The sequence below is a fragment of the Hipposideros armiger genome, unplaced genomic scaffold, assembly GCF_001890085.2.
Source record: "Hipposideros armiger isolate ML-2016 unplaced genomic scaffold, ASM189008v1 scaffold_107, whole genome shotgun sequence".
In the NCBI taxonomy this organism is placed as follows: Eukaryota; Metazoa; Chordata; class Mammalia; order Chiroptera; family Hipposideridae; genus Hipposideros; species Hipposideros armiger.
Genome location: NW_017731457.1, coordinates 2,942,652 through 2,964,828, shown reverse-complemented (window position 1 = coordinate 2,964,828; position 22,177 = coordinate 2,942,652). Strand labels below are relative to the sequence as shown.

The 22,177-nt window shown below is 56.4% G+C and overlaps 1 protein-coding gene across 3 annotated transcripts in view; it reads right to left on the bottom strand.

Annotated features, from left to right (window-relative positions):
* Positions 1 to 1,228: 1,228 nt before the first annotated feature.
* RASA4B (RAS p21 protein activator 4B) overlaps positions 1,229 to 22,177 on the bottom strand; it is a 25,669-nt gene continuing 4,720 nt past the window's right edge. Inside the window, exons 2-21 of one of the 3 annotated variants that reach the window (XM_019646945.1) lie at positions 21,212 to 21,268; positions 19,567 to 19,680; positions 19,025 to 19,086; positions 17,739 to 17,868; positions 15,830 to 15,911; positions 15,137 to 15,268; positions 14,809 to 14,900; positions 13,443 to 13,560; positions 13,053 to 13,203; positions 12,694 to 12,758; positions 12,216 to 12,328; positions 11,755 to 11,962; positions 11,456 to 11,593; positions 10,702 to 10,846; positions 10,278 to 10,447; positions 7,788 to 7,925; positions 6,458 to 6,593; positions 5,399 to 5,519; positions 2,059 to 2,123; positions 1,229 to 1,896 (exon numbers count right to left, since the gene is read on the bottom strand). In XM_019646945.1, coding sequence (XP_019502490.1) covers positions 1,775 to 1,896; positions 2,059 to 2,123; positions 5,399 to 5,519; positions 6,458 to 6,593; positions 7,788 to 7,925; positions 10,278 to 10,447; positions 10,702 to 10,846; positions 11,456 to 11,593; positions 11,755 to 11,962; positions 12,216 to 12,328; positions 12,694 to 12,758; positions 13,053 to 13,203; positions 13,443 to 13,560; positions 14,809 to 14,900; positions 15,137 to 15,268; positions 15,830 to 15,911; positions 17,739 to 17,868; positions 19,025 to 19,086; positions 19,567 to 19,680; positions 21,212 to 21,268 — 2,359 coding nt within the window. In that variant the 3' untranslated portion in view covers positions 1,229 to 1,774. Of the gene's footprint in view, positions 1,897 to 2,058; positions 2,124 to 5,398; positions 5,520 to 5,685; positions 5,843 to 6,457; positions 6,594 to 7,787; positions 7,926 to 10,277; positions 10,448 to 10,701; positions 10,847 to 11,455; positions 11,594 to 11,754; positions 11,963 to 12,215; positions 12,329 to 12,693; positions 12,759 to 13,052; positions 13,204 to 13,442; positions 13,561 to 14,808; positions 14,901 to 15,136; positions 15,269 to 15,829; positions 15,912 to 17,738; positions 17,869 to 19,024; positions 19,087 to 19,566; positions 19,681 to 21,211; positions 21,269 to 22,177 lie in introns of those variants that run through there. The other 2 variants (XM_019646946.1, XM_019646947.1) reach the window with 2 other exon arrangements.

The window sequence follows — 22,177 nt, the reverse complement described above, 5'->3', positions numbered from 1 at the left end:
CCCAGAGTGGTGGGGGCAGTGCCAGGCACTTATTCATTTTAACTCCCCTTCTGGCTGCAGTGGCCACATCCACACCAGGATCCACTGGAGGACAGGGTGGTGGGTGTTGCCAGTGGGTGGCTATATGTGTGCAGTTAAAATCCAGAGTTCTATTTGTTCCACTCAGTAAGTGCACACCTCTTTCCCCTTTACTCCTTGCACTAGGGCTCAAGACCCTGGGGTCTATACTTCCTGACCATGAGGTCCTTGAAACCCAAGATCTGACAGGCATGAGGATTTGTGTGAGACCTAAAGAAGTAGCCAGGGAAGCAGGCGCTCAGTCAGCCCTGGACCCAAGCCCTGGGTTAAGAAGGCAGGGGGATGCCCGGCCCTGTAAAGAGGCTCGTAAGGTCCATAGGATGGTGGCATCATGACCAAGAAGCAATGAACATCCAAGGGGGTGGGTTGGTAGGCTGCTTATGGGGGGACACTGTCCTCCATCAAGGCTGTGGCCAGGAGAAAAGGCCAACATGGCCCCAAAAGCCATAGGGTAGAGGGGAGGAGCAGCCCCTTGTTCCTTCATACCTCTCTTGCTGTCTCTGCCATCCCTCAAAGAACCCACTATGCAGCCTGCCCAGATGGCCCTGCCCCAGGGCCTGGCTGGTCAGCTGCATCAGGGGTGCTGCCCGTGACCCGGGTCCTTGGCAACTGTCCTAGGCCTGGTATTCACAGGGAAGGCTCGAAGCTTGGTTGGATGAGATTTAAAGAACCTGCTGGAAGCCCCTGCCCCTCAAGTCTTGTTAATTATGTTGGAGGTTACTGTGGACCTAGATGGGTCAGGATGAGGACAGGGAGGTACAACCAGAGGGAGCCTTGCTTTGGCTAAAGAGGTTGGCATAAGGGATGCTGCCAGGGCCAGGCCATGTGATTCAAGGTTCTAAACCTGCCCCCACTGTGCAGTCTTCAGGATACTTGGAAAAAGGGCCTGTTTGCGGGGTGCAAGGAGAGAACAGCTGGCGAGCCAGGTCAGGCTCTGTAGCCTGTGGGGAATGGCGGAACGGGAACGAGGGACGTGGTGGGGACAGCAGCTGGAAGGAGAAAGGAGCCCTCCTGGGAGGTGGGGAAGCAAAGAAGAGATGGGGATGCACAGAGGCTAGGCTGGTGGCCCCAGTCCTTGCCCCCCGCCACCAGCAGTCTTTGGGGGCCCCAGGCCCACTCCCTCTTGACCCCCATCATGAGACCCAAGAGCCGCAGTCACAGGTTTATTGTTGGCAACAGAGCACCGTGACACTCTCCCAGGGCACAGCCACTGTGAGGGGAGCGGGTGGGGTGGTGGCCGAGAGTAATGTGGGTGCTGAGATCGAGGCCTGGTTTCCTGGGGCACATGTTCCCTCCCGCCTCTCTGAAGTCCAAGGAAGTGTCAGTCTACTATCCCTAGTGTGGACCATCCTAGGGATAGTTTCTGGCTGGGTCTGCCCTGAGCAAGAGAGGAGGGTCCCGGAGAGTCTGGGCTAGTAGTGGTGATGGCTGCAGGGGCTGTAAGGAGCAACCAGGCCTCACAGAGGAGCACAAACCCCCAGAGTCCCCTAGAGACTTTGCATGGGCAATGACAGGCCCAAGTCCTGTCAGTTCCTGACTTCTGCACCCTCTGGTCCCTGGCCTCCCAAAGTCTCCCAGCCCAGGAAAGACTCAAGGCCCTGCACCCCAATGAGAGGAACTGAGGTGAAGGGCCAGGAGTGCACTGGGGGTCTCCAAGCACCTGACAGGGGCTCGGCAAGGGAGTGTGGGGCAGAGTTCACGTCTGCAGCTCCAGGAGGCGGTTTGACTCCAAGGGTGCAGAGCTGGCTGGGCCGTGGCTATGGGCCTCCTGGAGGTCCTGCAGCACCTGCAGCAGCTGGGCCAGTGGGTCCTCGGGAGCTGGAGGCAGATGCAGGATGAGGGCAGAGCAGGCAGGGCCTCGCCTGCCAGCACCTGTCCCAAAGGCCAGAAGGTCCCTGGAAGTGGGCCTCAGGAGCCCCACCCACAGCATCCCTGAAGGGGGCTCAGGCCACTTGGAGAGTCCAGATGGGAGGGACCTACCTTCGCCAGGGCCTATGGGCATCAAGCCTGCCGCTGTGCCTGTACTCAGCTTCCGGTGCTTCTCCCTGTGGGAGAGGACAGAGTGAGGTTTCCTGGTGCCCTTGCTGGGAAAGCTGGGTGACCAAGTGTGGGCCTCCTGAGCTGGAGGGGGCTCCTAAGGGTGAGATGGAACTGACTCTTTTAATCTATGGGGAAGAAACATGGGCCCAGGTCATCTCCTGTTTTCCCCCCTCCTCCCCACCTTCCCCAACTGTGGGTCCAAAAATGAAACCAAGCCCAAACTATGCCACTCCTGTTTTGGAGGGCCCTTCGGAAAAGAACCAGTAGGGGCTTGAAAATTCCCTAATGTTAACTGGCCATGGAATGAGTGTCCTTCCTATGGGAATAGGAGACACTGACATTTTAAGCATGGTTCCTAACCAGGATTCTCCAAAGGTCCCCAGGCCCTCTCAGGTATGATCCTCTGTGTGCATACATGGAGGGTGAGCAGTCGCATGGAACCCATACATGAAGTCCCTTATTTCGGAATTCTGGCTCAACTCTTGACCGTCTCCCTGATCTGTTTTGGGAGAGACGTGGCTCTCTGCTAAGGTCTAACAGGCTCCTCCTTCTCAGATGCCTTGTTGGCCCCGGGGGGTTGCCTGGCCTGCTTTCCTACTTCTCTCAGTGCAGTCACCTTGACCTTTTCTCATGTTGTCCCTCCTACCCAGAATGCCCTTCTCTGTTTCCCTCTCTGGGAGATCCAGTTGAACCTCACAGACCAGTTCAAACGTCGCTGCCTTATGCCTCCACTCATGTGCTTATTCCACATTTACTGAGGGGCTAGAATGTGCCAGGTACTGTTCTCAGGACTGGGATTAGAGCAGCGAATACCACAGGCCTGCCCTGAGAGAGCTCTGTGTAGTTGTGACAGGCAAGGAATGAATAAATAGCACATATTGATGAGTTCCATAATGATCTAGAGCAGGAGTCGGCAAACTGTGGCTCACGAGCCACATGTGGCTCTTTGGGTACGTTCCATCTCAAAAGTTTGCTGACCCCTGGAAGAGCCAATCCTGTCCCTCACAACAATTTAAAAATTATTCGAGAGCCACAAATATATTTTTACATAATCACCATTATGTGAATAATAGCCTTTAAAAATTTTATAAATGAAACTATGATAGTTTTAATTTCATTTTCAATTTTACTTCAGGGCCTGTGGCTCGTGAGCTGCAGTTTGCTGACCCGTGGTGGCTCTTCCATCTCAAAAATTTGCCGACCCCCGATCTAGCGTAATAGTGGTCAAGGAAGGCCTCTCTCACAAAGCAGCATTGGAGCAGAGGCCTGAATCGGGTGAGGGAACAAGCCATGTGAACACCTGGGGAAGAACTCCAGGCAAAAGACATGGCAAGTGCAAAGGCCCTGGGGATGGAGAGGCCCAGAGACAGCAAGAAGGCAAAGACAGCTTGGGTGAGCTCAGCACAGAGAGAACCCAGCAGTAGAAGATGAGGCTGAGAAGAGGTCAGCCAGGGCACTCAGGCACTGTAGCCTCGGCAAAGACTTTGGATCTTAGGTCTGTAGGAAGCCATGAGGGGTTTTAAGCAGGGGAGTGATGTGATATTTTATGTTTGAGAAGATCACTCTGGGGCTGTGTGGAGAGCAGCTCCTCGGGAGGTAGGAGTACAGAAGCAGGAGGGCCAATTAGGAGGCTCCTGTGTCATCCCTGCAGCGGACGATGTGAGTGGCTCAAACAGGGAGTCACAGTGTAGATGGGAGAAGGGGTCACAGCTGGCCTTATTCTGAAGGTAAAGCCAAGGACTTTCTGAGAGGCTGGGTGTGGGGCTGGAGGGGGTGAGGAAAGTGGGCCCAGTGTAATCACAGGGTCTTTATAAAAGGAAGGCAAGAAGGTCGAAGGAGGAAGCCAGTCATGCGATGATGGAAGCCCAGATAGAGTGATGCACTCTGATGATGGAGGAAGAGGCCACGAGCCCTGCTGGCTGCCAGCCCGCTGAGGCTGATATTTTACTTCTGACCTCCTGAACTGTTAAGAGAATAAATCTGTGTTGTTTTACGCCACCAAGTATGCGGTGATTTGTTACAGCAGCCACAGGAAACTGACACAGCTGGTGGTTGGGTCAGTGGATCAGCAGAGGTCCTGGCACGCAGGAGGTCTGCGGGAGGTGGACACCGCGGGAAGTGAGCTGGAATGAGCTGGAGCATGGCCTAGTGGTCCTGGAGGTGGGGAGGCTCTCAAGGCAGGGCGTAGTGGTTAGAGCCACGGGCACTCGTTAGTGGGCCCTGCCTGACCCAAGGCGGCGTGGGTTCGAATCGTCACTCCACTGCTTCTGGCTTAAATGGGGGTAGTAAGAGTACCTACTGGGTTCAGTGGTTGTGAATGTTACATGTGTTTATACATGAAGTGACATTCAAGTGGCGTCTAGAAAATGAGGAGGAGGGATGAGAGGTTCTTGGGTGTGGCCATGGGAGTGAGGGTCCAGGCGGGTGGAAGAGTAAGTCTCTGGAGGTACGGGGCTCAGAAACGAAGCGGACAGGGGTAGAGTCACCAAGCAAGGGGGCTGGAGTCGGGGTGGAAAGGGAGCTGGTGACAGGGGCACACTGTCAGAAAGGATGTTGCTGCAGAGTGACCTGGAGGCCACTGGTGACTGCAGCTCACAGGGAAGTGGGTGGTTCTAGTCTGACAGCACGAGTTTTGAAGAAATAAACCCTGGAAGAGTTGATGAAGCACAAGAACAGCTACCACCGCTCCAGGCCCGGATGTAGGGGTGCAGGAGAGAAAACTGCCCAGGGAAGCAGTGCTTTCAGGAAGCACTGGATGGCTCTAAAATATCCCCAATGCTGGGCCCCACCCCCAGAGATTCTGAATCAGTGGGGTAGGGCCTGGGCATCCTGTTTTTTTAAAGTTGTTTTTCAAAAGCATCCTGTTTTTCCTACACTGGAGCCAGGGCTGAGAACCACTGAATTAAGCGAGATGGCTGAGGAACTCAGGGAGTTGGCTGAGGGCAATACCTGCGCTCCAAGGGCACCATGGGAAGGCTGGGCCAATGGGGAGGCTGGGTCAGCCCAGGGAAGGAAGCAGCCATGGCCCTGACCGGAGGCTTCCGCAGCCCTAGGGGCCTTCATCCTTACATGCGCTGGCTTCATGTTGCAGGGATCCAGGTGCCCCTCCCCAGGTGTGGCTGTCAAGGACCGAAAGGCACTGGGCCTGATTAGAAGGGAGGTGACCAGCCACTGCGGAGCGTTCCTGAGCTGGAATCCCAGCTCTGGACCCCGCCTGGCACATTTCCTGGGCCGCACGAGCTCTTCCATGTGGGACTCACTGCCCCTGCACAGGCCTCACCGCAGTACAGCCTCCATGCCCAGCAGGTGCCGATAGATGAGCTGGGCCTCCAGGTCATGGTCCAGAGGGTCATTCCACTCCTGCAGGGTCACCTGTGACCGGGTCTTATCACAGCCTAGATCTGGGGGCAGAGAGAAGGCAGAGTTTCAGGCAGGCACTATGAGAGCTCACGTCCAACTAGTAGAGATGGGGAGACCAAGGCCTAGAGAGGGAAAGGAATGGACTCAGGGGCTCCCCGTACAGGGCCAGGCTGGGAGCACAGCCTGGAAGTCTGGCCCAGGGCCTACCTGTGGCTCCCCATGCTCCGGGGGCAGCAGCTCCTCCCTCGGGTTCACTCCTGAGCAGTGGGTACATGACTACAGAGTGTGGGGGTTGCACAGGACACAGCTTTGGGAGCTGTACCACTTTCTGGAAGTACCTGCCTGGAAGGGAGCAGCCTAAAACCTAAGATCATGGTGAGGGGACCAACAGTGAGTTGATGCCTTGGAATGAGCTGACCCTGCCACTTGCTGGCTTTATGACCTTGGCAGAGGCATCTGCCCCTGATAAGCCTTGGTTTCCTTCTATATCCACTGGGGCTACTAGGCTGTCTCGTAGTGCCCTGGGGAGTCCCACTTCACCAACGACAAGGGTTATCACTGTGAAGGGTACAGCCAGAGGCTGTAGGCAAGGCCAACCAGCCAGCGTCACCCTTGTGAAGAGCCACCAGTCCCTACCCACTGCTCAACTTCAAATCTAGGGCTGGGCTAGAGCTGGTGGGTCTAGTTCCAGTGGCCTCTAGCCACACTTAAATAAAGCTATTTAAATGTAATTTAAATTAAATTTAAAAACATTAAAACTCACTTCCTCAGCTGCACTAGCCACCTTTCAAGTGCTCAACAGCCACTTTGTGCTCATGGCTAGGATATACACACTATTGTCATCACCGAAAATTCCAGTAGAAGTTCCTCTGTACCATCCCTCTAGTTCCCAAGGCCCAGGGTCCCCCCACCAGCTCCAGTAGCAGGCTGCCTGCTGGGGACAGATGCAGTGCAGTGGGGCCCAGGACTCCACTCCCACCTGTCTTGTCCTTCTGGTGGCAGCAGCTCCACTTGTCCCCTCGGAAGACACCAGGGTGGTAGGAGCCCAGGAGGCCGGTGTTGTTGATGCTCACCTTCCGCAGTGCAGACAACCATTGGTTCAGCTCGTTCACACACTGCAGAGGCCAGGGATGGGGGCAGTGGGAGGGTGGGGCTGATCAGTGGTCTCCCCCTCCAGGAAGCCCTCCCTCCCTGGAGCTCCCATGCCATTCAGGACAACACATTCCCTGCTAGCCCACTAAGCAGCTTTGAACAAATCAGGTAAGGCTGTCTTTTCTCCCGATGGATGCAGCCCATGCCTGGGTGCCTGGCTTGGTGAGCAGACGTGGGCTGAATTTCAGCTGCCACTGGACTCCTTGCATGCCCAAGGGCAGTCCACAACCTGGCAACTGTATGCCATGGTCCTGCGTCACCACTTTTTCCCTGTGGCTCTGAACTCTGACCCAACAGGGAGCCCGTGGCGGGGTGTGGGGGGAGGACCTGAGATGGGTCTGTGGCCTCTTACCCCCTACCCAGGACAGTCACCCCTGGGGCAAGCCAAGCCCCCACCAGCCTTCCTACTTGTGTTCTTCCCCTAGATGCACCATCCCTCGCTCTGTTCCTGCTCAAACACCATCTACCGGAGCCCTTCCCTGACCACCCTTTATAAAGCAGCACACCCCTCTGCCGCACAGCACTTTGTCCCCTCCCTGTCTCTCTTCGTCTCCTTTGGTTCCCTTCAAGAACTATTCGCCACTGGACATTGTAATTATTTATTATTCATCAGTCTATCTTCTTCCCTGGGACATAAGGTCCACTAGGGCAGGGACTCTGTTTTGTCAGCTGCCATACCCCCACACCTGGAGCAGTGCCTGGAGCCTAGCAGGTGCTCAATAAGTATTTTTTAAATCAATGAAGGAATGAGTTAATACACAAACAGATGAGAAGGGGATGTGAGGGCACGCACCCAGAGCCACACACATGCATAAACATGTGATTGTTATTCGTTGATATGCACACACAGAAACACATAGGCACCAACTCAGATACTTGGAAACACAGTTTCCCACATGTTCCAAGTGAAGCTCTGAATCACAGGGACACACCATCCATGCACCAGACCACACACAGACCTACATGGGGTGCCTAGGCAGGCGTGCATGCCCCCCCCCACACACACACACTCTGCACTCACATCAGATCTCACATGCCCTGCTGTGCCTGATGTGGGTAACAAGGGGGTGAGGGACTCACCCGCTCCTCATTCCAGCCCACCCAAGGGATTCCCACAGCACTCCCTCCCCGAGGGTGCCCCCTCTGCACAGCCGCACCTTACACTGCAGGTAGGCAGTCTGGGGCCGGCCTGCATCATCCGTGTAGATGACCTGCATGACGTGCGAGCTGCCGAAGCTCTTCTCCTCCACCTTTTCTGCTGCCCGGATGTTGGCTAGCTTGATGAGGGCACATTTCTGGGATGGGCAGGGGAAAGGAAGGCTCAGGGTCCCCATTGAGGCCACTTCACTTCCTATTTCTGGGCCTCAGTTTCCTCTTCTGCAGCACTTTTCCCTCCAGGAGCCTGCTCTGTGAGTGACCTCAGCCAGGACAGAATGAAGACAGATGGTGACCAAGTGCCTGGCCTCTTGGGGGGCTCCCAGCAGTCCTGGGAGGGCTAAATTTTGGAAAAGTCTCTGGACACCCAGGGGCTGGAAGGTAATGCCTGCCGTGGACCAGGCCCTGTGCCTTTGCAGTTATTAATATCCCAACTCATGGGCCGGCCGAGTGGCGCGATGGTTAAGAACTGGCTTGGGACGCCAGAGGGCCCCGGTTCGGATCCCACATATGAGGGCCAGTGACACTGCCCTCTACAGCTAAGATACTGAACAACAGCTCAACCTGGAGCTGGGCTGCCATGAGTCACTGGCGACTGCGTAGGCTGCAGCCCCTGTGGCAGTAGGTTGCCATGGGCTACCGTGTGTAGCCAGCAGCCAGCGTGAGCGGCTAGCAGCCGCAGTGAGCGGCCGTCCAGAAGCCGGCGACTGATCTGCCTCGCCCAGGAAGAGCGCAATGATGGTGCCAACTTGGGCCAGTGAAGCAACGTCCTCCACAACTAGATTCTGAAGAACAAAACGACAGCAACTTGTCTGTTCCCCTTCCCCCAATTCCCCAGCGCTGTTCCCATCCCCCAATTCCCCAATAAAAATATTTTTAAAATAATAAATAAATAAAAAATATCCCAACTCACCTTTATTGTCCCAGGCTCTAAAAGTCATATCCCACCTCCTGACCCCTCCCCCACTCCTGTCATCATCAAATCTAACAAGATACAAATGAGACAGAGAGAAGCTCTGGACGAAAAGTATCCATGTCCCTGAGGGGCCCTCAATCTGCTTAAGTTGAATCTATGCTACCAGCCTCCAGACCCTGCTCTCCTTGCCTCTTGAGTACTCTCCCATCAGAACTCATCAGGGCCCCTCCTCATCCAAATTACCTGTCCCCATGGCCCTCGGGATAACGCCCACACTCCCTAGCCTGGCATCTAAGCCCACCAACCCTGCTGGCTTTAGTGACAAGCAGAGAGGGGGCAGTGCCATCTCTTGAGAGAGCAGGAAAACCTGGAGGAGAGCCCTTGGGATATATGTCTGAGCCATCTCAGGGTGGGACCTCCCGAAGACAGAGGGGACAGCCTAGAAGATGTGCTGACCATGAGTGGATGTGCCTGCTAGAGAAGGGGCATAAAAGAGGCAGTGGGGGTGGCACTGCATAGGGCGATACACAGGATCTGTCCACAGAAGGGCAAGCTCAATACCCAGGGATGGAAAGAGGTCCAGGGTGAGGGAGGGCCCTGCCAGGTAGCCAGGCTTTGCTGAGGCTGCAGAAAAGCTGAGGGGACCCAAAGGCCGGGCAGCTGCCGAGAGCAAAAGAAGCTGGAAAGTGGGAGGCCTGAACTGAGGGGTTGTCCCAGGGGACTCCATCACCCCCCTTAGTGCACAGGGCTAGGTTGGACACCCCTGGCAGACCAACTCCAGAGCCTGGCTAACTAGGGGTTGGGTTGGCCCAGCTAGGGGTCAACAGGTCCATCCAGGAAGTATACACTAAGCCCCTTTTTGGAGGAGAGTGTTTACGGGAAGCCAGCCCAAAGGACATAGTGTTTTTAGTAACACCACTGGTCTAGGTCTTGCTCTGGGTCAGGCCCTGACTGGACCCTGGGATCATTTCATCTAATCCCCAACAACCTAGTAAATAAGATTCATTATCCCAAATTTACAGGCCAAGACAGCAAGGCTCAGAAAGGTTGAGACACTCCCCCTAGGTACACAAGGCTAGAACCCAGGACTCCTCTCAGCTTCCCTGCTTTCCCAGAAGCACCCCTCAGCCCCCTATCCCAGTCATGCATCTGACAAAACAGCCAGGGCTGGGGCGGCCGGTTAGCTCAGTTGGCTAGAGCACATGCTCACAACACCAAGGTTGCCGGTTCAATCCCCACATGGGCCACTGAGCTGCGCCCTCCACAACTAGATTGAAACAACTACTTGACTTAGAGCTGATGGGTCCTGGAAAAACACACTGTTCCCCAATTAAAGAAAAAAAGAAAAAAAGCCAGGACTGGACACTGCAGCTGCTGCCTGCCCCATGTCCCGCTTCACAGAGGAGCTTCTTTCTCATGGGTCTTAAGTGATTTTGTGACTGACACCAGAAGGTTAGTCCTGCCTGGCTTTCTTCTCTGACCCTGGTGGACCTTGGGATTCTTTCTGAGGGGACAGGTGCCCCCAGGGTGTTACAACCCCTCCAAGCCCCACTTGCCTGCCTCCCTCCTTACCCACCTTGGAGCTGGGCGTCTTGGCGAAGCTGAGGGCCTCGGTGGTAAGGGAGAAGTAGAGCTTCTTGAAAGAGGAGGACATGAGGGGACCCTTGCCCTTTGTCCTGTGGATGAAGAGTGGCCCCTCCTTCACTGGTGGCACCTGCAAGCTCAGCGCCCTCTGCAGGTCCAACTCTGCCAGCAGGAGAGGTAGAATGAAAAATGAGCTCAGGGGTGAGGGTGGGTAAGGGAGGGAGCAAACATCCATAGCAGGCTGTGGGCGGAGCTTCAAAAGGCACAAACAGGGTGGGCGGGGCCATGGAACAGGGAGCGGAGCAAAGGATATTAGGAAACGGCACAGTCAGAGGCACTGAGGTAGGTGGGGCCACAGGATAGGGGGCGGGGCAAACACAAACAGGAGATTCTGGGTCCTCACTGGAAGCACTCACCGTCCTTCTCCTCAATGTCCACTAGCTTGGTGATGAAGTCCTTCAGCTGGGCCACGCCCTGGTGCACGGTGGGCTGCAGCGGCTCCATCCAAGCCTCCTTGGCCCTGGAAGCAGGCGTGTCCATGTTGCCCACGTTCTGGACTGCCTGGAGATGACGGCAGGAAGGGCCAGGTTCTGCTGGGTCAGGGGCCCTGCCATTGAAACCCGCCCCCGCTGCCCCCCTCCTCTCCACTCCGCCAAGTCTGTGCTACTCCCACTGTAGAATTGGGAGGCAGAAGCAGCTTGCTCTGCACGGGCCCACTCCATCCCCACCGCGGAATCAGGGGTGAATAGATCACGGAGTTTGAGGCATTTGGGGACTTGATAGTTGAGACTACCTGGGCCCAACCTACTGCCCTTCCTCTACAGGTCTGATATCAGACTCTGCCCCATGGGTACGCTGGCCCCAGGCCGGTGCCGGGCAGACAGGCACAGCCTGAGAGTAAGTAGATCTTGGGTTGAAAGGCCCAGGATACATCACCAACAAGCTATGCGGCCTTGGGCATCCTCCTTCCCCTTGCGGACCTGTTCCCTTATCCATGAGATTGGGTGACTGTGTTAAAGCTCTGTAAATTGTGAAGTGCAGTGCCACATGAGAGTATCAGTAGCCTAGTCACAAGGCCTTCCTGGAGCCAGTCGGGAACACACTGCAGTCCAGGCAAGAACCCCTGTTCAGCGCCCAACTGGACATCACTACCGGTGTCGACAGTCACACCTTGGCCAGCAGGAGTAGAGTGCGGCTGGTGCGGGCGTCCGCGTGCCGCTCCCGCAGGTGGAAGAGCTTGGGTGCCATGATGGCAGGAGAGAAAAAGCGCAGACACAGGAAGCTGGTGACAGCGATGAATGGCACGTTCTGGAAGGGTACAGGAGAGCAGTAAGCTGGACTCCCCCAGGCCTCAGCTCCTGATGGTCCCCTCCCCTTTGGCGCTGTCACGGTCTCTCCCTATGACCCTGCACCCCTCTTCTTGCCCTCAGCTACTAACCCCACCACTTTCATCCCTTGCCCAGCCCCACCTGCAGAGGGCGCACCTGGTGCTGGGCACTGGGAAAGCGCTCACGCACACGCCGGAAGAGCTGGCGGAAGGTGGCGCGGACCACAGCTGGGCAAGCACGAACTGAGCGACAGAGAGCACTTAGCAGCGCCCCCAGATGGGCGCGCAGCGTCTGTGCGCTCTGCTCTAGCACCTCGGCTTCGGTCTGTGGTCGGTGCAGCCCGGAGCACCTGTGTGGGACAGCGGGTATATCCACAGAGTGGGTCGCACTCAGCGCCCACACACACGATTCCGACAGAGGATCCCAGAGATACAGGTGCAGAAAGGTATCAGTCCAGATAAGGACATAGAAATAACACACAGGTGGGCAGGTAGACAAAAGGTAGACCCAGGCAGAAAGACATAAACATACACTTGCAGACATGGTCGCCCCACCACCACCTCCCACCCTGCTATGTCCCCAGGGATCACCCCCAGTCTCACCCTACATCCTTGACCTCTACTTTGCTGGGGTCCAGCTCCACATACTTCTTCTCCTCAAATATTCTGTCGATGATTGGGCCCAAGACGCCGTGCAGATACCGCATCCCAGCAACCTGGGGGCGATTGCTAGCTGCATTGGTCCTGTCTCCCACCTTCAGCTGCTGGCCTCCCACTCACCCTGTGTACCATCTGCCTGATGTATCCGCTCAAGACAGGGCCAGGCACACAAGGAATGTGGCTCAACAAACTGCTGCTACAAGACTAAATGAATGACTCAATGAATGAATAAATGAGTCAATGAATGACAATGAATGATTCAATGAATAAATGAACAAACTCATGGAACTAATTCTTAGCCTTAAGGGGCCTTGGACATGGAGACAGAAGATTTGAATTGAAGTTCCAACTCTGTCTCTTGGCCTCTCTGAACCTCATCGCCTCATCTATATAAATAAAACAATATACCATGCAACCTCACCTTCAGAAAAGACTCCATGGACTTTGAGGCCAGAGAGTTGCTCCGGAACAAGGTGTTGGCCTCACCTACAATCCAAGTTTCTAGTGAGTAGGGGGCTGGGAAAGGAACAAGGTTTGGGGAAGAAGACAAAGGACCCTGGGGCTCTAAGCTGGCACCTCAGTAAAGAACCTCTTTGCCACCTCCCAACCCACTGCCCCACCTCTGCCTTTTGCTTTTTTCCTTGCCTTCTCCTAATCAGACCCATCCTCCTCCCACAGGAGGGCCTCCTGGATTTCTCCTCTCCCAGCATCTCCAGTCCTTGGCTCCCTGCTCCCTTCTCCACCATGCCCTCAGACAGGCCACTCCCTCCTAGGTCTCACTGGTGCGACCCAGCTCCAGCTGGAAGAGCAGGTCCAGAAATTCTTTGGCCAGTCCCTGCCCCAGGAAGAGCTTGAGCAGGTTGGTGGCCACTTCCTGGCGGCATTCAGTGCTGGTCATCTCCTCAATGAGTGGGATCAGCTGCACTGGGCCCTGCAGGAGGCAGCAAGGAGACGCAGGGCTCCAGGACACACAAGGGAACCCAAATCCTTCACTCTGAGGACCTCAGAGGACCATGGGGAGGGTGGGGGCACTTTCCCAAGGGATGGCGAAGGTCCCTGGGCACTAGCTAGTTCCTCACCATTCTGAAAACTGTATTTTGCTCTTCAGAGTGGGTTTAGATGGACAGGGAGGATGGACCCTCCCGCCTTCCCCCAGGGGGGCCTCCTCACCTGGGTGCCCAGTTTCACCTCACGGCACAGCAGCTGCACCAAGGGCTGGTAGCAGCCAGAGGGCAGCACTGTCTCGTCTCGCAGCCGCACCTCCAGCTGCAAGGAGCCCAGGTTGCCCCTAGAACAGGCAGCCTATGAGCTCTCCACCAAGGACCCAGGCCATCCTGGGCCATGCCCCCTCCCCACTGCCTCCATCTTCCCTGCTTGAGGCCAGCCTCACAGTTTCTCTGTTGACACCCTCCACCTTTGGTGCCCTTCACTGCCCCACCTCCCATTCTTGGCCCAAACTCTTTTCTCTGTTTGGAAAGCCCTTCCTGTCCCCAGACTCACGGAAACTCCACCCCTAGAGTCCTATGGACTCTGAGCTTGACCCATGTGAACATGTTGGGTTCTCCAGCTGCAAGTCTGTAAACTCCCCGAGAATACCTCCTTCATGTATACACTTTAGACTGGAAGCAAATCCCCAACCCTCTGCCAGGGGAAACTGAGGCTCGATCAGGTTAAGCAACTGGCACATTAGATCTAATTTCCAAGCTCTCCTGCTCTGACCCCTCCTGGTGAGGGTACCAAGAAAAGCTTAACAATCTCTAAGGCCCTGCTGCCCACAACACAGCAGCACCGTTCCTGAGTGACGCTGCTCAGCGTACGGCCTCCCACGCAGCTGAAGCTATCAAGACAAAATTGCCTCGGTGCTGGACACAGCTGTCTTCCCTGCCCCTGCCCTGCTGAGGGTGGGGATAGAATGGGGGTCTGGGGGCTTCTGCAGAGAGACAGAGCTGAACCATCAGAAGCGGGGGCGGGGGGCACTGCTGAGCCTCCATTTCCAGGTTGAGAGGTGGGCAAGGAGGCCAGAGGGCTTCCTAGACAGAGCAGCCAGATTTAGCAAAATAAAAATACAAGGCACCCAGTTAAATTTGAATTTTTCAGTATAAATTTGTCTCAAATATTTCATGGACATCCTTACACTGAAAAATTATTTATTGTTTATCTGAATTTCAGTTTTAATTGGATGTCGTGTATTTTATCAGACAACCCTACTCCCCAAGAATTTGGGGGCAAGTCATAGCTATCGTGCAGGGACACTGACTCAGAGTCTGAGGTCTGCACAGAAACCCTTAAAGCGAAAGGGTCTAAAGGCTTGTTCCAGAAACTTCCAGAAGGCAGAAAGCAGGAGGTGCTCTGAGGAGAGCTGAGTCCAGGACTGTGGGTAGGGAGAGGAGGTAGGATCCACCTTGGACAGAGAAGGGTCCTGGCCTGGTGGGCAAGGGCTGAAAGAAACCTGGGACTGCACTTGCCCGCCTGCTGTAGCCAACTCTCAGCCTGCCCCAGGCCCAGAGCCCACCAGCCCCAAGTCCCAAGCACTCACGCTTCCTGCCGACTCTTGGACTGGTCTGGCTGCAGTCTGAACCAGCCCTCCTCCTGTTGGGCCACCCACAGTCTCTGGACATTGAACACCACCTGGGGGCAGGACAGAGATGGGGGGGCACCATGCTGGGACCACTCAGGTCTCTTCCTTGCAGACTACTGTATCTTTGAAGGGTCCGTGAGCATGAGTGGCAGGTGGAGGGTGGGGGTATAATTGCTGGTTCTGGGGAGTCCCAGGTCCCTCTGGGGAAGCTGGAGAGATGAGGTGACTGGAAGGGAGGCCAGGTGCTGAAGGTGGCAGGTGCAGCCTGGAGGGGCAGGGTGCTCACTTTGCCCAGGAAGTCGTTGCGGCTGACAAGGTCCCAGTCCCAAGCCTCCACGCACAGTGCCTCTGTGGCTCCCTCCTCCAGTTCAAACTCGAATGTCTCGTTCCAGCGTGGGTAGCATGATTTCTTCACGATCTGCCCAGAAAAGGGAGGGGATGCTAACTCTATGGGCTCCCCAGACCCAGCCAAAGGCAGAGCCACGCCAAAAAGCTCCCTTGTGCTCCCTGAGGAACCCTGAGGCAGCCTCCTCTCCTGGGTCCAGGCAGCAGAGGTAAAAAAAACTTCCTGCCTAAGCCCCCACCCACTTTTCAAGTGGGGAAATTAAGGCCCAGAGTGAGTAAGGCACTTGTCCAAGGCCACACAGCAAAAAGGTACTAGTTTGCACTAAGAAGCCAGGTCTCCACACCCTCCCCTGCAGGGCTGAGCCCACCACCCTGTTTCCCAGAGGTGAGGAAAGCAGCAGGGGCAGCTGGTAGGCTATGCAGGCTGTCCGGGCCCAGCCTGGCCAGATAGGTGAGGCTGCAGGGGCTGGTGCCAGGAGGACCGGGACCCGCTATGCACTCTCATCAAGACTTCTGAAAGAGGGCATTCCCAGCCTGACCACTCAGGTGACAATGAGGAGGTGGTGAGGCAGTGAGGAGCCCGGGTGGGGCCCTGAGCCTCCCTGTTCACTCCCCAGCCCACCAGCCTCCTCACCGAGGTCTCCTGAGTCCGGCCATTGTAGCGCACACGGACAAAGGGGTCAGATGCACCATTCCGGTCCTTGGGGGCTAGGTCCCTGGAGGGGGAGAGAAACATCCACTGTCACCCAAGCTGGCCCAGCCGTGGGGTAACCACACCAGGCTGCAAAGGCCTGAGCTCATCCTGTCCCTGGTCAGCTGGGTGACTGTGTACAGCGTCCCTCCCTTTGCTGGACCCTAATTCCCACAGTGATCACCACATGGGCAACCAAGTGGCCCCCACACCAGGCCCAGGATCCCCCAAGGTTGAGGCCATGGCTCCTACTGACTAGGCCACTGCAGACCAGCTGCTGCACCTCCTGTGGCAGAGGGGGAGCCAGTGCAACTGTAGAGCAGTACAGGCTGTGGGCCCCCCACCTCTGTTCCCAGGGCAGCCCTGAGCAGGGGCCATCTGAGCCTTGGTTCCCTCATCAGTAAAACGGAGAAGACAATTCCCCTGAGGTAATGAGCTTCTAGAAAGCCTGCCCCACCATATCCCCCTATTTGAGGGGGGGTCTTGGTGAGCAGCCCTGAGTGATCATACTCTCTCCACAGATTGTCCCTTACAAAGCCAAAATCTGGTCATAGCACCCCCAGCTTAGAAGCTTGGTGGAAGACCAAAGCCTACCCCTCTTCCATTTGCTATAAATATTATTTTCTGCTCATTTCCATATTTTAATTTTTAAGTCTCTCATGCCTGCTTTTCTTTCTTCCCTCAGCACCGTCTAATAGAATTCCAGAACTTGGCCTTGAGAATTTGCCCAGAAAGATGAGGAGAAAATGTTCTTTCTGCCTCTACAGCAAAGGCTGCTTCTTAGGCTGTCTCGGAATTCCAGCAGGGGTCTGAGTTGAGGACAATGGGGGACAAGTTTCCCCCACACTCTAAAAGAGAGACCTGAACAGACCACTCCCCCATCCAGAGACTTGCTAAGAGGGGGCCAGGCTGGCCCAACCACTGTGTCCCCAACATGTGTGAGTATGTGTGTACATGTGTGCACTCATGCCACAAAAAGCCTGGTGCCAGCGAGGCTGAGGAAGGAGGAAGTGGGTGAGCAGAAGGATGGATAGCGTGTGAGAGAATGCGCGTGAGGGGTGTGACTGTGACTCTGCCCAAGTTCAATCATTTTCCATCTGGCTGTACCTCTTCCACATTCCAGCCCCAGGACAACAAATAAAGTCAGGAGTGCCACAGTCCTCATTTTCAGGAGAGATCTTCCTCCCAGAGAGGCCAACACCCCACAGTGGGGGCATGCTCCCATGGTTGCTGGCTGGCTAGTGTCCCTCCGTGGGCAGCAGGCAGAGGCTGGGGGCCACCCTCCTGCCTTGGAGGCAGGCAAGGACCTTGTGGAGAGTGTGTGACTCACACTCAGGCCTAGACGGGAGTGGAACTTAAGCTAAAATTACCCTGGGGTGGAGGGCAGTGCGGGGGTCTCTGTCACAGGTGACTCAGGCCCACCTTTCCACCCCGAGTCACTGTCCCTCCTGAGAACCTCACCCTTCTCATTGGAGATTTTCAGCAACTACTGTCACCCCCTCCCCACCACACCACATATCAGGCCAACTTCATATTGATGTTAAACCCAGAGGAACATCAGTCTTAGCATTGGGGCTATATGATCAGAGTTCAGGGTCCCCCCTCACTCACTACCCCACTGCTCTAGAATGCCTTAAATTCTGCCAATTAGATCACCCCTTCCCCAAAAAGTCATACCCTACCTAGAGGATTCATCCGGGAAACATCTTCAAGTCAGGGAAACCTCTCCAATCTGCCCAGGAGTGGGCTGTGATGGAAGGAGGCAGGGGGCCAGGAGGTGGATGGGGGCAAAAGGCTCAGCATCCAGTTGCATGGGGCCCACTGCCCTGCTCCCCAGCCCCCCACATCTCACCTGGCCTCCAGCACGGAGCAGCGCAGCCGGCAGGCCCGGGTCCCTGGCACCACTTCCAGCCGAAGGTGGATCTCGCCCTGAACCTCCTCATCAGGGTCGACCTCCATCAGGTGGGCCCACCCACTGAAACCTGTGAGGCTGCAGCTGAGCCAGTGGTCTGGCTCTTCCCTTCCTTTTACCCTCAGCCCCGCCAGGCACCACGTAGCCCCTCCTCAATCCCCTCAAGTTTCTGTGAGGCAATGGGCTGTTTTCCCTAGCGACAGATGGGCAAACCGAGGCTCAGAAGCTGAGCAACAGCAATTAGGAAAGCCTAGATTAGAATCAAAGTCTGGTAACCCATGTCCTCAATATGGCGCCATGCTGCATTCGGTGACCTTGACCCTAGCTTATCATGGCACTGCCTTCTGTTCTCAGTTTCCCCATCTTAAAACAGGGGTACAGTGGCTCACGCCTACGGCTGATAAAAGGAGGGCTTAAGCCCTGATGGGAAAGCAACGAGAGACTGGCATCGTTGGGGCCACCAGACCCCAAGGGGCTGGCTGGGGCCTTGGGCGGGAGAGGCCTCTGGCCTGGCAGAGGCCAAGCAGCTCCATGAGTCAGCAAAGTCCCCCCACCCCCGCATGCCTGCCCCAGCCTCACAGACAGGAGCAGGTGTGTGCCAGGGAGGCCCTATGAGAGTCACAGGGGCTCAGGCCAGCAGAGCCTGAAGCGTCGAAGAACTCCTGGTCTGAATCCTCATGGGCAGATAGGAACTCAGCCCAGAGAAGGCAGCACCTACCCCAGGTCACGCAGCAAGGCTGGGGCAGGGCTGACCCCTCAAAGCAATGTCAGCTTCCCAGGAACCATCCAAGAGGCTCTCCAGTCTAGCCCAGCTCCAGGCTGACCCCTCAGACTTAGGACAGAGTGGCACTGGTGCCCAGGCCCCAGGCGGATTGGAAGGAGGAGTCCTTACATCTTAGCAATGAATAATAAGGAGGCCCCTTCTTCTACCTGCAGAGGCCGCAGACCCCACCACTAGCAGCCCCTTTGCTCTGGGGTGATGCGGTTCCAACCCAGGGGCAGAATGAAGACAAGGGCACAGAGGCGGGGGTGCAGGAGATGGCCACAGGCTCTTCTGGGAAGCGTAGAAATGGCTTTCTCTGGGTATGGGGCCTGAAGGAGCCTAGAAGAAGGGTCTCTGTGTGCAGGGAAGGCTGGGGACTGGGCAGACCAGTGAGGGGATTGAGGAGGGGGGTCAGGGCAGGGGAAGCAGGAGCAGGTTGTGTGCTCCCTCCCAGAGTTCTTACCCTTAGGGTGAGCGGCCAGGGTGTCCCTGGTAAGGCAGACCTTCCCGATAACATCATCCCGGCTGGAGGGTGGAGAGAGCCAGAGCTGGGCAGGGCTCTCCAGGGAGCCCAGGAAACCCCACCCAGCCACCCTGTTTAGGGTCCCTGTGGAGAGCATGAGGCTGACACTCGTCACTTACACTCTCAGGGCAAGACCCATGACCCTTGTGTACGTGATGTGTTTCTGCCCATGGATTGACCCGTGGCCCCACATACATGCCGAGGCCATGCTCTCCACATGCCCGTTTCCTAGCTCACATCCCATGCTCACACAGCGCCCCTGGGTCTGTATTCCCACACGTGCACACGTGGTGCAAGCACGGTGAATTCACACACACGGACACACACACACTCACACCTGCACCCTTCCATACCCTCCTGGACTCCCCCTCCCTCCAGGCTATAAAGAGGATGCAGAGTGACCAGCAGTCCCAGCAGTGAAATGGGCCAGATGGGAGCAGGTGGCGGGTCCGGGCCCCAGTAGAAGCGTGGGAGGCACCAACCTGAGCGCATCCTCATCCATGACGTAGAAGGCCACCGCGTGGAAGGTGGGTGGCAGGTGTACCTGGTACTCCTCACCCCAGAAGGGGCACAGGGTCTTCCACACCGTGGCTGTCCTGCAGGAGAGGACCCTCAGCACCTGCCCAGGTCACACGCAGGCCCCAGGCTGGGACAAAGCAGGACTGCTCCCCACACCCCGTTCCACTTCTGGGAACAACTGCTCTGCTGTGGTGATTTCCTTGTCCCAGACACCCCTTCTCCCCTGACTACCAATCACTCCCTCCTGATCTTCCTCTCTGCCCCGGCTGGGGCACAGGGCTGCATCTGTCAGGCCATTTTACATTGGGGGAAATTGAGACCACAGTTGGCAGCAGCTCAAGTCACACAGCGGGACTCCCTAGCTCCTGATGCTGGACAGACTCACTGAGGGTAGAGGCAGGGAGGGATGGCCAAGCCTACTCTGGAGCCAGACAGTCCACCTCAGGGGCCTGGGAGCCAAGGTCCAGGGACTGACCCTGAGACCTTTCATCTGGGCAGGGTCTCACCCAGGTCTGGCCAAGCTCCCCTGGATCAGAGCCTTCAACTCATGAGGTTCAGCAGGGATGTGGATCAGAGGAAGCTGGAGCCCGCCCCTCTCCAAGAACCTGGATGAAGGCTGAGGGGATCACCTTCACCCCAAACACTTCTTGGATATGTACTTGAACGGTGTGTGGGACCTCAGCTTCCCTGTCACTGAAACAACCAGAGCCATCATGCCCCTTTCCCCTTTGGTGTCCGAGGTTTGGGGAGAATGTGGGAAAAGGCTGGGGCCCTGCTTGTAGGTGGGAAGAACTGTGAGCCGGGCAGCCGTGGCGATCGGTCAGCAGTGAGCACTCAGCTCACCGATACAGAACAGGGGAGAGGCTCTGGCCATGAACTTTGAGGCAGGGGCCTGAGTGAGGGAGGGGATGCAACAGAAACACCCTGCCCAGAATTATGGAACTCATGGAGAAAGGGAGGTCCAAAGGCAGTGGGCTTTCTGGGTACACGCTGGGAATCCCCAGCCTGGAGAGGAGCAGTTTTCCTGGGGGGTAACCACCGCGGGACTCGCTGAGAGGGAGCTCTGAGTCAGAGCAAGGACCAGAGCAGGGAGAAGGAGTTCAGGCTTCGCGGAGAGCCGGACCTGGGTTCCAGTCTGGCTTTGCTACTTCGTAAATATGTGGGCGAGTTACTTAGTCTCCAGTTTTCTCATCCATAATGAGGTTTAATGACGTAATATGTAGCTCGCTGTAAGGATTAAATGGACTGGACTCATTTAGTACAGGGCCTGGTGGAGACAGCACTTATCCTCATTTGTCCCTCTTGGGGACTGAAAAAACTGTGAAGAGGAACAGAGTCAGTGAGAGACCCTTGGACAAGTGCCAGGTCCACAGCAGATAATCCCTGGATGGCTTGAAGGTCAGTAATTAGCAGAAAGAGTTACAGGCCAGGATGGTCTTTCTCACCTAGCAGTTGTGTCAGGGCCAGATGGGGGCCCAGGGGATTAGACGCCCATCTCCATACAAATTTCACACTCCTCTGAGGTGGTGTTGGGTGGGGGGGGAGGCGCAGTATGCTCAGGGAGGGAGTCCACCTCACCCACCCTCGGTCCTGGGGATGGGGTGGTACCTGATAATGGGCTCATTGTCCACCTTCACAATGCAGTAGGGGTCACTGCTGCCGGTGCTGCAAGACAGACAGGTGAGGGGAGGGGCTGTCAGGCAGAGGCTGCAGGTAGGGGCCAAGGGTGGGGCCTCCCAGGCAGCTCCCCTCCCTCTGCCAGACCTCTCAGTGTCCTCAGGAAACAGACAGTCAAGGCTGAGGCACCGGGTCCTGGGCTGGGGCTCAAAGACTCACCAGGTGAAAACGTGTGCCCTCACCCTCAGTCCAGGCGGGGGGCGGTAAGGGAAAGGCAGGAAATCCCACCAAAGCTCCCTGCCCTACCCCTGCCCCTCCTCAAGGAGCACAGAGACTACAGCCCCAGGCCAGCTTCCAACACCCCTACCCTCAAGACCCCAGGCAGCCCCTTATCCTCTTCTGAGCCTTAGTTCCTGCCAGGACTGCCCTCCCACCCCTCCCAGCCTCAGCCTCTCCTCTAAGAGCCTTCCTTGTCCCAGAGACAGGGAGCAAGGTCTCCCCAGTGACTCCACTGTCTGCCCCCTTTCCAGCATGTCTCCTACCATTCCAGTATAGCTAGTGATGTCCTGACTATGAGAGACCTGAGGGTGGGGACCACTTCTGTCCTGGGGCCTAGGACAGGGATTAGCACAAGGCAGGGTCCAGTGAGTGCTAAATGAATGGATGGACAAATGAACAAATAGAATGGTCTGCCCTCAAGCTCTCGGCCATCTGGGAACGAAGGAAGGAGAAGGTAAACCCAGGACTGCCCAGTCCCACCTGTCTCAGGTTGGTGGGGGACTCCTGGAGTTAAGGGCAGCCCCGGGCAGGTCCAGGGCTGGGACTGGGGTGAGGGCTCTCTCTCCAGAAGTGCTCTTCAGGCGGGGCGTCCATAAAAAGGAAGTGCGTTTGTGTGCTGGAGGTTGGGGAATTCCAAGCCCCACTTCCCTTCTCAAAAAGGGCTCTTCCTGGGGCCGG